At 44.4% G+C, this 15,622-nt stretch overlaps 1 protein-coding gene across 3 annotated transcripts in view; it reads right to left on the reverse strand.

The window, feature by feature from the left end:
* The window catches only part of LOC146810314 (ATP-binding cassette sub-family A member 10-like), a 1,546,030-nt gene that overhangs the window by 516,551 nt on the left and 1,013,857 nt on the right, over positions 1 to 15,622 (reverse strand). For all 3 annotated transcript variants that reach the window (XM_085617307.1, XM_085617308.1, XM_085617306.1), the window contains one exon: positions 4,324 to 4,451. In XM_085617307.1, coding sequence (XP_085473433.1) covers positions 4,324 to 4,451 — 128 coding nt within the window. The remainder of the gene's footprint in view (positions 1 to 4,323; positions 4,452 to 15,622) is intronic.

Raw genomic sequence — 15,622 nt, forward strand, 5'->3', positions numbered from 1 at the left:
TCAAGCCAGCCTGCTGATGAGGGATGCTACCCTGAAACCAGTCCCAGGATGCTTGTTTCCAGTCCAGGGAAGGCTTGGCTTGGCAGTTCAGGCTGGAATGTTCCCATGAGTAACAGGGTCCCGACTGATTTGCATATTATTGGGTCTGAACTGGGGTGGCAAAGTGAGTTAAAGAACAATGTTGGATTCAACCCATATCTGTGACTGGGGGTGAGTGTCTGAAAAGTTTCAGTGCTCCGTCTATCATCTTCTTGTCTTTGCTTTGTTTGCCCTAAGTTAGAAGGGCATGCCCAGACGTGGGTCCCTTACTCACTCTGCCACTGGGTTCAAGCTACTCTGTCTGATGAGGGGTGTTACCCAAAAACCAGTCCCAGGATGCTTGTTTTCTGTCCAGGGAAGACCTGGCTTGGCAGTTCAGGCTTGGCTGTTTCCATGAGGAACAGGGTCAAGACTGATTTGCATATGGCTGGGTCTGAACTGGGGTGACGAAGTGAGCTAAAGAACGATATTGGATTCACCCCAGATCTGCGACTGGGGTGAGTGTCTGAAAAGTCTCAGCACTCCATCCATCATCTCCTTGTGTTTGCTTCTCTTGCCCTAAGTTAGCAGGGTATGCCCCGATGTGTGTACCTTACTCACTTTGCCACTGGATTCAAGCTACCCTGGCTTATGAGGGTAGTTACCCTGAACCCGGTCCCAGGATGCTTGTTTCCTGTTCAGGGAACACCTGGGTAGGCAGTTTGGGCTGGACTGTTCCAATGAGGAACAGGATCAAGACTGATTTCATATGGCTTGGTCTGAACTGGGGTGGCGAAGTGAGCTAAAGAACGATGTTGGATTCAACCCAGATCTGTGGCTGGTGGTGAGTGTCTGAAATGTTTCAGAGCTCTGTCCATCATTTCCTTGCCTTTTCTTTGTTCACCCTAAGTTGGCAGGGTATGCCCAGACGTGGGTCCCTTACTCACTTTGCCACTGGATTCAAGCTACGGTGGCTTATGAGGGGTGTTACCCCGAAACCGGTCCCAGGATGCTTGTTTCCTGTCCAGGGAAGACTTGGCTTGCCAGTTCAGACTGGACTGCTCTCATGAGGAATAGGTTCAAGAATGATTTGCATATAGCTGGGTCTGGACTGGGGGGTGAAGTGAGCTAAACAGCAATGTTGGATTCAACCCAGATCTGTGACTGGGGGTGAGTGTCTGAAATGTTTTAGCACTCCATCCATCATCTCAATGTGTTTGCTGTGTTTGCCCAGAGTTGGCAGAGTATGCCCAGACATGGGTCCCTTGCTCACTTTAACCACTGGATTCAAGCGAGCCTGGTTGATGAGGGGTGTTAACCCGAAACCAGTCCCAGGATGCTTGTGTCCAGTCCAGGGAAGACCTAGGTAGGCAGTTTAGGCTGGACTGTTCCTATGAGGAACAGGCTCTAGACTGATTTGCATATGGCTCGGTCTGAACAGTGGTGGCAAATTGAGCTAAAGAACCATGTTGTATTCAAACCACATCTGTCACTGGGGGTGAGTGTCTGAAAAGTTTCATAGCTCAGTCCATCTTCTCCTTGTGTTTGCTTCGTTCACCCTAAGTTTGCAGGGTATGCCCAGACTTGGGTCCCTTGCTCACTTTGACACTGGATTCAAGCTAGCTGGGCGATGAGGGGTGTTACCCCAAAACCAGTCCCAGGATGCTTGTTTCTGGGACAGGGCAGACCTTGCATGCCAGTTCGGGCTGGACTGTTCCCATGAGGAAGAGTGTCAAGACTGATTTGCATACTGCTGGGTCTGAACTGTGGTGGCAAAGTGAGCTAAAGAATGATTCTGGACTCAAACCAGATCTGTGACTGGGCGTGAGTGTCTGAAACGTTTTAGCGTTGTGTCCATCATCTGCTTGTGTTTGCTTTATTTGCCCTAAGTTGGTAGGGTATGCCCGGACGTAGGTCTCTTCCTCACTTTGCCACTGGATTCAAGCTAGCCTAGCTGATGAGGGGTGCTACCCTGAAACCGGTTCCAGGATGCTTGTTTCTAGTCCAGGGAAGACCTCGGTAGTCAGTTCAGGCTGGACTGTTCCCATGAGGAACACGCTCAACACTGATTGCATATGGCTTAGTCTGAACTGGGGTTTGCTAAATAATTATCTTGGATTCAACCCAGATCTATGACTGGGACTGAGTGTCTGAAAAGTTTCAGTGACCATCCATCATCTCCTTGTGTTTGCTTTGTTCTCCCTTAGTTGGCAGGGTATGACCATACGTGGGTCCATTGCTCACTTTGCCACTGGATTCAAGCTAGCCTGGCTAGTGAGGGGTTTTGCCCCGAAACCGGTCCTAGGATGCTTGTTTCCGGTCGAGGGAGGACCTGGCTTTCAGGATCCTGGCAGTTCAGTATTCCCACGAGGAACAGGGTCAAGACTAATTTGCTTATGGCTGGGTCTGAACTTGGGTGGCGAAGTGATCTAAAGAACAATGTGGGATTTAAACAAAGATCTGTGACTGGGTGGGGGGAGTGTCTGAAAAGTTTCAGCACTCCGTCCATCATCTCCTTGTGTTTGCTTTGTATTTTAAATGTTAACCACAGAGTCACTGAGGACCCAATTAGCTTTGGAAAATCTGTCCAGGAAACTCACCTTTGTAATGTGCTGCATTGCAACCCTCAACCAAGCTTATAGTCTCTATACTTTTCCCCATCCTAAGGGCCCCCATTACTACCTAGGTACATGAGTTCTTCCAGACTTTTATCACTTCATCAGAGCACATGTAGTTCCCTGGATTCAGCAATTCGGTGCATAATTCTACCTTGTTTTCTGGGTCCGCACAGTGGTTCCTTATTGTGAGTGGTATAATGCAGCAAATCTGTATGGAAATTCCAGTCAGTTTTCGAAATGTCAGCCCTCCAGAATCTCTGCACAGAGTTCCTCGCAACTTGTAATTAGACCCTAAGGGGCATATGCATCAACATTGGCATTTGCGATTCCTTATTAGCGAAAAATAAGGATTCGCTAATAAGGAACAGCAAAAGGCTATGCATGTAGGAATCGCTATTCAAATAGCGATTCCTTAACTTTCCTTAATTGCTACTAGCAAATTGCGAGTAGCAATTATGGAATGCCATCCCAATAATTCCTATGGGCCTCCAGTCCCATAGGAATGAATCGGAGATTGCATGAGCAAATAGCGAGTACCAGTAGGTTCTCGCAAATTGCTCATGCAATTTCAAGGGTGCAAGGGTGTCAAAATGACACCCTATTGCACCCCTGAAATTGATATGTGCACATATGTTGCACACACACATGCTCTAAGGGCATGTGTGTGCGCAACATGAAACTTTGAAAAATGCACAAAAGTGCATTTTTCAAACTTTTAGCAAATTACCATGCAGTTCATCTTCATGGTAATTTGCTCCCCCTATTAGCGAATTCGCTAATTTTTTAACTATCATGCATTGCATTTAAGGAATCCCAAATTGAGATTCCTTAAATTAAGGAATCTCAATTTGGGATTCCTTAAATGCTATCGCTATTTAAGGAATCGCTATTTAAGGATTCCTTAAATAGCGATTTTTGCTTTTGGGTTGATGCATTGGGATTGGGTATTTTTGACTCAATACCGGGAGCTATTAGCGAATCGGTATTTTACCGACTGGATATTGGCTTGATGCATGAGGCTGTAAGTGATTTGCTCATAATCACAGAATTTAAAGTTTAATACCAGGGCTTGCTGAAAGGGTACATTCTAAAGTTGGCAGCTTTGCCAATAGACTACAGTCCAGTGAAAATTGTGGATGCTTATAAAATGGAGGCCTAACACCAAAAGTCAACACTTGATTGTCATATATAAAATATGTATATTTTCTTGTCACTTTCAATATGCACAGATTCCACCCGCAAATCAATAGCTGCCCTCAGGAGAAGGAAGGAGGAGTCCAGTAAGGATTTTTATCACTTCAGTATGCTGCATCAAAATTAGTAGGCTTTGTGTAAAACATGGTCCTTAATTGCAGATGACAACTGCTGTTGGGCCTCTTCAATTAGTATGGCAGGATTCTTTAATTTCCTATGTCAAGCTGATAATAGCTTTAGATGCAATAGGGACTGAATACAGTGCAGGTGGGGTAAGTTTGGATCATAGCTTCTGTGGTTGTGCACTCTTCAACATTCACTTTCAGGTATGTTGTGGGGCAGGAAGAACTGATAATGGCAGGTAACATCTGAATGGTGAATTGACATTCACATTTCTGATCAAATCCATTATTTGTAGCTCGAACATTCAGCATCTGTTAATCACTGAGGTCCCAACAATATATTTATTATCACAGAATAATTGAAAATGTACCTTTTCCTCACGAGACACCATCAGCACAAGATTATATGGTACATCTTGATCGGAGTTGTTTCCGCTAGTAACATCCACCATTATATTCTGACTCTTGACGGAGTTAACAAAGTCATCAATTTCTGACCCTGGTGTGGAAAAAGACAGTCCTGTTTATTATCTGAACAGTTTTCTCTGGTATATTCCTCTTTCTATACAGCCTTCATGCTCTCTTCTTCCCTAGAGGGAGCGCATACATCAATGTATTCATAAAAGCAATCACCATTTCATAGTTCATGACATCTGCAGTCGATCTGAGTACACTGGTTAGAGTATCCCCTTCATCTCTTTTTTTATTATTTTATTATTTATTTTCAACAATTGTATTCAGGTTTTTTTAAAGAAATGACAGCATCAATGCAGTCCCTTCATCTCTAAACATCATTAATGTTGAAGAGGTTTTGCTAGCTAAATAACAAGACAAACCTTTATATGCTGTTTTGTGTACATACATGTCATATGACAGAGGCTATACCGATTTAATGCCTATACTCAAGCTAGCAGACAAGCTCAGCTTTCAATGAATGTGGTGGTAATGCTGATGTTGAACCTACTTTGCTATAATTGTTTCTATGATGGGCCGGTAAGTCTTTTTGATGGTTTTACTCTTTTTTAAGTATTGGTGCAGAAAGAAAACATTAATTGGCATTAACCTTGCATTTAAAGATTGCCTCTTGACACAATTCCTATGTGTGTGAGCAGGGAAACCGATTTTCTTTATCCAAATTGATGGTGCTTGGTAGTGATTTACTGATTTACAACTGTTAACTAAGTAGCCATTGTATAATGACTTTCTGTAGTGATTGCAGCCGAAATCATTCATAAGTGAATAATTACTAGCAATCATACTATTTATTTACTGTTTGATTAAAGTGTTTATATAATGTTACCCTAGACACATGGGCACCACAGCACTTCATGTGGATCAAGAAATACAACAAGAGTTAATGTAGCAAAGGGTAACAAGAGACAGCATGTTAGGATCAAATTTTGGGGATTTCGTTCTGGAGTTTCCTTTTTCTCCAGTGAGATGGACTTTATCTTTCAAGTTGGTGGCAGTAGGGTTTTTTGGATAGTGTGGCTATTTTGAAGTGTGTTCTGGCTTTAGGGAAAAACATCTGCGGGTCTTTGATAATAGGATGAATCTGTTCAGATTGTTCAAGCACATTTTACAAGTCATGTTGCAGCATGGAAAATAGCTTAGAAAGGAGCTAGAGCCATTTGTGAGTAAAGCTAGTAGTGCAATGCTATTCAGGTGTGATAAACCCTTGCATAGTATTTCTGAGATCAGAGAGGGGAACGGATGGTCTGAGTTGGAATGAGGCAACTCAGACCATCCTTGAAAAAGTGTGGTGTTACCATTGTTATCTACTGGTCAATTAAGAAGCTGAAAGACTTGGCATAGGATCCACTATGGTAAGATGCTCTGAGAAAGTGGCTAATTAGTTGGGGTGGATTGGTGTCCTCTGTTAGCGATTGGGTTGTTGGTTGACTGGAGTATATGCCCTGGTCAAGCAGCAACCACAATCCTGGTCAGGGCAAGTGTCAGGATAACCCTAAATTAAACTGTGGTCACCCTCTGGTAGCTTAGCACAGAGCAGTCGGGCTTGACATAGAGGCAAGGTGTAAATAATTTATATAACATTTCAAACAATAAAGCAGTGAAAACCCCACACAAAATATTCCACACCAGGTTAGAAAAATAGATCTGAAAAACAAGACCAAAACGACAAAAATCCAATCTGTAGAAATTCATTTATGAATTTTTAAATATTAAACTGTAAATTAGCGCTTAGAAGCAAGAAGCTCCAAACAGGGGTATCTGGTTGTGCTAAACTGGGACAAAGTCAAAAGTTCAGGCTGCCCACGATAGAGTACAGGCCAGCTACAGGGATCCAGTTAGGCTTGCTGAACTAAAGTACCCTAAATCATGGATACAGTGCATTGCGTGGATCCAAAACACAGATGCATTGAACAGCTGAGAAGATGCATAGGTTCCAAGATGTGGCAAGGCTAAGGTGGGATGTCCTGTTGCTGTAGTCATAAAGAATCCCATCGAAGGTGCTTGTGATGTAAAGGACGGTGTCAGGAATGCGTTGCGCAGCTGAGGTAATGTGTTGGTTCCGATGAGCGCAGAGGCTGCGATACAAAGCTGTAGCATCATCATCGAGGTGAATGTCGATGAGGGATGTGAGGAATCGGCGCCGGGAAAAGTGGCACGCAGTGCTGATTCAGAAGGCAATGCACTGGTCCCAAGATGCGGGGATGCAAGTCTGTTGCATCTGTTCCAACTCACGCAGTAGTGGCGGTGTGCAGATTCTGATCCACGCAGCAGAGGTGATGCTCAGGTTCTGCTCTCGCAGCAGAGGATGCATCAGTTCCACCACAGCAAACACCTTAGGCCCCCTTTCCAAGGATCCAGGACTGGGGTGGCACCACTTGGCAGGGCAGATTCACAGATGGCAGAGTCCAGGAGCAGGGTGGTTGGAAGTCTTTTATTTCCCTGTGACTTCAGATCAGGAGGCCAGACAGCTGGCCCTACGAGTCAGTCTGTGGTCAAGTGATGCAGGTCAAGTTCATCTCACCTAGGCAGGGGTATAGCAAGCAGCAGGACAACACAGCAAGGCAGGATTCCAGCAAAGCAGCAAAGTGGCAGCCTTTCAGCAGCACCAAAGTTCTTCCTGGCAGTGTCTCCAGAACTGTACTGAGCTGGTGGTATCAGAAGTCCAGTACTTATACCCAGTTGGGCCTTTGAAGTGGGGGAGATTTTGAATACTGACCTTTGAAGTGAAAAGAGGTCCTGCACATTCCTGTTCTGTCTCCAGACTCTCTACAGGTATTAGGCAGCCCTTTGTGTGGGGTTAGGACACAGCTTATTCAGGTGTAAGTGAAGCTGTGCCCAGCTCCTCCCTCCCCTCCTCCTCACACATTGTGCTCCCATTGTGTTTGGCTGTCTGGAGGAAATACACAAAGCCCAGCTGTCAACCACACTAGACAATTTATCAGAGAGAGGCAGCAGGCAGCAGGCACCAAATGGCTAAAGTCAGAAAATGCCAAATTTCTAAAAGTGCCATTTTAGGATTACAATTCAAAACGCAAATTCACCATACGTTGTGATTTAATAGTTTATTTCTTTTTTTGTTATTGAGATTTCAGAGAGTGCCCAAAAGCATTAGTACCGACATCGATACATCACAAAGCCACTCATAGCATCTTACGATTCTAGGCATTCAGGTGTCTAAATAGAAAAATCCCCGCTCCAAACCCCAAACCCTCCCCCCACCCAATCTCACTCATTCCTTATCTTGTGCAAAATATAGGGCAACTACGACAATACACAGTCGACATTTAACCTAGTCAGATTTTCAGGTCTGTCTCTGACAAACACAGGAGGCAAAGCTATTTAGAGCATGTTAATTCTCAGAAGTCTTGTGAAAGCAGAGACAGATAAGGTCGCCACAGTACTCCAAAGGAGGCACCCTGGTTGCAAGTATAAAGGAGATCTTTTCCATGCATAGAATTTGCCACAACCAGTGCAACCATCTCAGGTGAGTGGGTATTCTTGGCGCTCCCCATTGTGAAAGGGCATTCTGTATAGCTGCTCCCAGAGATAAACCTACCTGTTTCCCCACCTGGAATTAAGTGGATACGTGAGTGGGTTGGGTAAGCCCAGTATGACATATGAGGGGAACCTAGGTAAAAATCTACGTCATCAAGTCCCTGTGTCCAGTAGGGAAGCAGCTTTGGGCAATCCCAGATTAGGTGTACCAAAGTCCCCTGTGCCCCACAGTCTCTCCTGCATTTCACACCCCAAGTCGGGTTATCCTTATGTAGACAGACAGTGTAGTACCAGTATGTGACCACTTTGGTGAGTATCTCTGTGAGTGCTGCACGGCAGGTCGCATGTCTGGCCCTGTAATATATCTCTTCCCTTTGTTTATCACTGAACTGACTGCCTAGGTCCGTTTCCCACCAATTTTGGAAGGCTTTATACATATGTCTATTACGGTGAATCAGGAATGAATACAGTTCAGATATGAATCGCCCATCTGAAGATTTAGTGATCAACCATTGCTCATAGGGGGTAAGGTGTTTCTGCGTGGTAGGTCTATTGTTCGGGTGTAAAAACCAATGACAGAGCTGCATATAGTGGAGGCATTTGATTTCTGGGAGGGCACAGTCTGAGCTTAGTTGTGTAAAGGGGATGACTCCCTCCTCGTAAAGCATAAGTCCCATAGAGCAGCAGCTGGTTAGCCGCCATCTCGCAAATGCCCCGGAGCCCACTCCCGGAGTGAAATATGGATTATCAAACAGTGGTGTGATGGTGAGGGGAAGGAGGTTAGGCCATATTGAACGTTAGTCCGGTCCCAAGGTTCTATCGTCACTCCTGTGATAGGGAATACGTATTTTGCCAAGTTAGCATGGCAGGGCAAAACTGCACACACAGGCTCTACAATGACAGAACTGAGCCATGGTTTAAGTACTACTTAAGTGGGTGGCTCAATCAGTGCTGCAGGTCCATAAGTAGAATTTAATTTACAGGCCCTGGGCACATGTGGTGAACTTTACTAGGGACTCATAAGTAAACTAAATATGCCAATTGGGGATAAGCCAATGTTTCAATGTTTAAGGGAGAGAGCACAAGAACTCAAGCACTGGTTAGCGGTGGTAAAGAGTCCTGATACTAGTAAAAACGTGGTCAAACAAATGGAGGAGGTAGACAAAAAGTTGAGAGAAGACCCTAAGCCTGTTAGGTCGATATCCTGCACAAATAATAAATTCATTATCCTGTTAGGCCCAGGTAGACATTTCAATCCCTGATAGATATGGCACAAAGCCGACAGGCTTAACTTAACAAAAATGTGTAAAGCTTTTAGATGTACCAAAGCAGCGAACAAGTTGAAAACACAACTCCAATTTATAAAAACAGAGAAAAACGTAATAAGCAATGGTTACCAAAAATCCTACCAGAGAAACCAGAAAGGTGAAGTTTAAAACAATTAAGTGAAAATATAGCCAAAAAGTACAACATGCCAGTCATAGTCAATGTTCATGGTAAATGGTAACCAAAGCACAATTTGAGGTCAGCCGCGATGGAGCGTGGATCGAATACATCAAATTAATTGGCTCCACTGGGGCCTGGAATTAGAGAAGTCTGAAAATGTTTCTAAGCATCAATGTCAAAACTCTTCTCTATTCAGGACAACCTGAAATTGAATATGATGCTGTGGAACTGCTGGTCGGATAACTTTTGCACCCAGTGGATCAGACTCATGAGTCTTGGCTATCTTTCTGTCCTTGGATTTCAAGTCCAGCAGTGTTATGTGGAAGGGTGTTGAGGGTCAAGCTTTGTAGCATTCACCGGTCTGTGGGTGGAGGACACCCTAAGACACTCTTAGTTCCTCTCTGACCAGTGAAATAGAGGCTTCCAGGCCCTGAATGAAATGAAATAGAATGAAATGAAAGAAACATTTTTAGAGCGCATAGCTTCCCTAAGGCCTCCCAGCACTATTTGCAGATGTGGACCAAGAAAATACCTTTACTGGACAGTGACTTTGAAAAAAGTCAGGTTTTAAGTAATTTTCGAAAAGGCAGATGGTTGAATTCCTGACGTCTGTGGGGGGGAAGTGCATTCCACAGCCGAGCCGCATTATAGGAGAAAGAGCGCCTGCCACTTCTCGCTCTCTTTATTTTTGGCACAGTGGCGAGCAAGAGGTAGGCCCTGACCTACCCATTTTTGCAATGGTTCCTGTTGTTTTACTGCAAACAGGACCAAAATGAATATGTCACGGCAAATCCAAGATGGCAATTCTTGTCCCAAAGTTAGACATTATGGATAAAATATCTTGACACCTTATTGCCCAGAGGACTCTTGGATGTGGAGATTGTCCTTACAGCCTTAGACATAAGGACATAGGCTTTTAGGAAGCCAACAGACCGCTATAACATGCTTCTGTTCAATAGTTTTCATCCGCCATCAGTGAAGCGCCATCTGCCTTTTTCATGGTTCACACGAGCAAAACGCATCACACTTGATGAAGAGACCAATGCCACAACTGTATTTTTTTAAAGAGCAGTTCTTGAGGCTAGGCTCACCTGTATTATTGAACACAACCCTATGGCTGATGTGTCCTCCATGGAGAGAGCAAAACCTTTACAGAGACAAAGCAAAGAGTCTGCAAAACTGGATGTGTTTGTTTCAAATGTTTCGACTCTGTCTACACTGATTAAACGGATTATCTTGCATAGATGGGAGTTGTTACAATCGGAACCTCATTCCAAAGGTCTTTTCCAGCATCAACCCAAGCCAACCCCTATTTGTTTACACAAGAACCAGTAATCTGAGGGAGCTTTTGTCCTCTCCAAAACAAACCAAGGATGACAAACATAGAGGCATGGGGAAATGTCAAAACTTTATTCATTGCAACAATGTCATCATGGGCAAGACCATCTTGCATCCTCTGTCTGGGAGACACATTTGCTTAAAACATTCTGCAAACTTCAACTCCCAGAGGGTTATGTATGTAATCAAGTACCCATGTGGGCTTCTCTATGTGGGCAAAACAGAGAGGAAAGTGAAGGTCTGCATAACTGAGCATAAAAACCTGATCAGAGTTAGAAACGCTAACTCATCACTGGTGCTGCAATGGATCAATAGCAAACATTCCATGGCACAGCTGAGATTCTCAGTGTTAGAGACCGTTCCAGACAGATCTAAGGGGACAAGACTTTCAGGCAGCTCAGGTTTAATAGTCTCCCAACCCGTAGTCATGGAAAATTCACGTACAATGTGTTCTCATTTTCATGTAGACACAAGGTTAGAGTGGGAAGGTCAGCATATCAAAGTCCGAGCAATGGTTGATTCCAGTGCTACAGGCAATTTTATGGACATCCAGTGGGCCACTAAGAATGGTATTCCGACTGAAGCAAAGGCTATCATAGAGGAAGTGAAAACCATAGATGGGAGTGCCATTAAATCTGGACCGGTTACTCATGCTACCATTCCCTTGTCCATGTGCATTGAAGAGATACATACTGAGAAAGTCAGTTTTGATCTGAATAAATCCCCACAGTTTCCTGCTGTGTTGGGGGTTTCTTGGTTATCGCAGTACAATCCAACTATAGATTGGAGCCGTAGAACGATTAGGTTTTCTTCAGACTTCTGCGTTACACATTGTTTAGAACAAGTAAAAGTTGTAGCCCCTTTGCTGGGATCCTGTATACCGTCCGAACCTAAACTCCCCTCTTGTTATTTATTCTGGGCGGATGTGTTTGATAAACAAAAGGCCACGACTCTTCCGCCATATCGTCCTTTTGATTGTAGGATAGATCTGATACCTGGGGCCCAGATTCCTTTCAGTCGCATATATGTACTTACTGAAAAAGAAAACCTGTACTTACGAGAATATTTGGATGAAATGTTATGCATAGGATTTATTCGTCCTTCCAGGTCCCCGGCGTATTCTCCTCTTTTTTTTATCCCTAAACGGGAGGGAGGTCTCAGATGTTGCATTGACTATTGCATACTGAATAACAACACCATAAAAAACCTATACCCATTGATATCAACTCTCCTGCAGCCTTTCAATACTTTATCAATGAGGTGTTGAGAGACATGTTGGACGTCTATGCCATCGCATACATAGATGACATCCTAGTATATTCCTCCTCAATGGAGGAACACAAAAGTCATGTGAAGTCAGTGCTGCAAAGACTAAGAGACAACCATCTGTATGTCAAACTCGATAAATGTGAGTTTTATACGACCAGAGTAGCCTTTTTGGGGTTTGTTTTAACACCTACAGGGGTCAGCATGGATCCACAGAAGGTAGAGGCAATTACACAATGGCCATCCCCCAAAACCGTGAAAGATGTACAAAGCTTCTTGGGGTTTGCCAATTTCTACAGGCGATTTATCAACAATTTTTCTGAGTTGGCATCCCCTATTACTAGATTGCTTAAGAAAAACGTAGAGTTCTTGTGGTCCCCTGAAGCGGAATCTGCTTTTGAAATCATAAATCGAGCCTTCACGCAGGCTCCCGTCCTAAGACATCCGGATCCATCCTGTCCTTTTACGGTTGAAACTGATGCATCCCAGATGGCAATTGGAGGCGTCCTTTCTCAAACAGACACTTCCACTGGGTGTTTACATCCTGTCGCCTTTTTCTTTCATAAACTTAACACCACTGAACAAAACTACTCAGTTGGGGACCGAGAATTACTGGCCATTTAAAGAGCATTCGAGAAGTGGAGACAGTATCTATTGGGAGCCTTACATAAAGTCACTGTTTTAACTGACCATAGGAACCTGTTATTTCTGAAATCCACAAGAGCCTTGTCCACAAGACAATTACGATGGACTTCACTTTTTAGTGAATATGACTTTGTAATCCAATTTCAGCCTGGTAGAAAACATGGGAAAGCTGATGCATTATCCCGATTGGGTTATGGGGCTGACGAGCAAGTATCAGATCCACCCCCTATTATTGCCCCTGAATGCATATTAGGGGCACTAACTCTATAAAAAGACTTTCTGCAGAAAGTAAGAGAGGTACAAGACACAGAGGAGCTCAAGAGTTGGGAAAAGAAACATCAAGGGAACAGAATCAACGACCTCTTATACATACAAGGCAATCTCGTGATACCTACCCCTGAGTTACAGGAACAAGTCTTGAGGTGGTGTCATGCTCATGTACTTGTGGGTCATCCTGGTTATAGAAAGACAGCGGACCTAGTACGTTGTTATTTCTGGTGGCCCTCTCTGTTGGCTGATGTTAAGTTCTATGTCCAAAAATGCCATGTATGTGCACAGGGTAAAAGCTCTCCTCAAGCCCCGGTTGGGCTCCTACTCCCCATGCCTACTCCTCCCAGCCCTTGGCATACTGTTTCAATGGACTTTGTTACGGAACTTCCTAAAACAGCCAAAGGACATACAGTAGTTTGGGTGGTAGTAGACATGTTGACTAAAATGACCCACTTCACCCCTCTGAAAGCGCTTCCCACTTCACAAGAGTTAGCATGGTTATTTGTGCAGCATGTGGTTAGGTTACATGGATTGCCCAACGTTTTGGTTTCTGATCGGGGGCCCCAATTCGTGTCTAACTTGTGGAAGGGAGTGGGTAAACTCTTGCACATAGATATGCGTTTTTCTTCAGGACATCATCCCCAAACGGATGGACAGACAGAAAGAATCAACCAGTGCTTAGAACAATATCTATGATGTCAGTTGTTACAAACACCAGTAGATTGGGATAGGTATTTATGGGCAGCAGAATTCTCCATTAACAACAGTGTACACTCCTCCATAGGGTATTCCCCTTTCTTTGTTTCTTATGGTTTCCATCCCAGGTTCCTGCCTTCTCACTCTGCATCTTTTGCACCAGTCCCAGCAGCTAAAGAGTTTATCACGCAAATCCAAGAGGCACAAAAGGCAGCAATAGAAAACCTTGAAAAGGCCAAAGTGGCATATAAGGAGAGTGCAGATGCTCATCGCCGCCCAAGCCCTGAATATGTTGTGGGGGATAAGGTTTGGTTATCACCACGCCATTTACAGATCAAAGGTGTTTGCAAGTTCAAACCGCGATATATAGGTCCCTATAGCAATGTGGAAGTCATCAATTCAGTGGCCATGAGATTAGAACTCCCTGACACACTGAAGTTACACCCGGTATTCCATGTATCCTTATTGAAACCTGTTGCCAGTCCAACCGGTTCCTTTTGAAGCTGATAAGGAAGAGGAGTACGAGGTAGGGCCATTGTAGACTCTCGAAGAGTTTGAGGTAAACTCCAATACCTCATCCATTGGAAAGGGTATGGGCCCACAGATCGGACTTGGGAACCAGTGGGTCATGTGCATGCGCCCCGTTTGGTGAGGTTGTTCCATCGTAAATACCCCTGGAAACCCAAACCAGTGGGGGGTCTTATAGGGGGGATATACTGTCATGGTTGTGTCCGGTCTGGCGCAGTGGCTGGCAGAGAGGTGGGGGCGGAGTCTCTGCCTGCATAAAACGAGACGTCAGCGAAGCGCTGGCGCTTCGCGTTCTAGTTGTTTTTCCCCAGACCTTGCTCGTCGGGGTCACCTCTGCTACTTCCGGGTCTCCGTTTCCAGTGCTGGCGCATCGCGTCCACTGAAGCCGTCGCGCCTGGAGAACTGCTGTGTCTCCTCGCCTTCCTGCAATCGTCATTCCTGTTGGCAGTTTGGGAATCTTCCTTGGCTCGTCTCTGCTCTGCTTGGCCCCTGCCTCCGAGTTCTCATTGTTTGTGCGGTAACGTGCTAGCGCTAGTACCAGTGGCTTCCCAAGAGGCTGGTCTTCTGTTTGCTATGTAGGGGCACATTCTGGGTTGCGCATTGGGTATCTGAATTTTCCTTATGATCTTCACCTTTGTAGGTGTGCACGCACATTGTTGGCATTATTAACAGTAGAGTGAATCTCCACAACTTAATTATATTAAGGCAAGGAGCATAGCTGTAGTTTCAGAGCATTCAAGCTAGCAGGAAATCTCACTTACTCTTATTGCTCTCAGTTTGGCTCTACAGACTAGGCGGCTACATATTTTGGTTTTCGCTTTTACATTGGGTTGTGCTGTTAACAACCCACTTCTTCATTCTTTTCTTATTTTGGCTGCCTTACATCCGTGTTCCTCATAGGTCTGAGGTAAACTGCTCAATTACGCCATCACATGACTGTATACCCCTGAATCAGTGAAAGCATTAATTAATTGTTATTTTTGTCTGTGTTTAGGAAGTATCATATCTGGTTACGCCCTGTATGTTTTGTGGACACAAGTGGAAGAGGGGAGATTATCAGGTAGAATGTTATGAAGAACCACAGCTATATACATTGTTGCACTTAGTGTAGTCAATTATTGATTCAGCCTTCTGTCTACAGGAATTCCTCTGGATCCCAGTGACGCTACGGTGGTGTGGGACTTGTGCCGGACCTGCCTCTATCTTCTTCCTCCCTTTGTCTCCCCTCTTCCCCCTATTCACCTGTGCTACTTTGACTGTGTTGGGCAGGCCGGTGGTAGAGGGAAGTTGGGATCCTTTCGTCAATCTCCTGCCTCTCATCCCTGCGGAGACCTCAAGTGAGCCTGTCAGCTACAGGTCGGCAGAGGCTAATGCTAATTAGCCGCCTGACAGTTCAGGCAGCTAAAGGGTAACTTTATAAAGGTTATGTTTCCTTAATATTTATTAATAATCCAGCTACCATTGAATTGGATTATAATAGTTGTTAAAATAGTGGTTTATGTCTTTTTAATG

Source organism: Triturus cristatus, chromosome 7 (assembly GCF_964204655.1).
Source record: "Triturus cristatus chromosome 7, aTriCri1.1, whole genome shotgun sequence".
In the NCBI taxonomy this organism is placed as follows: Eukaryota; Metazoa; Chordata; class Amphibia; order Caudata; family Salamandridae; genus Triturus; species Triturus cristatus.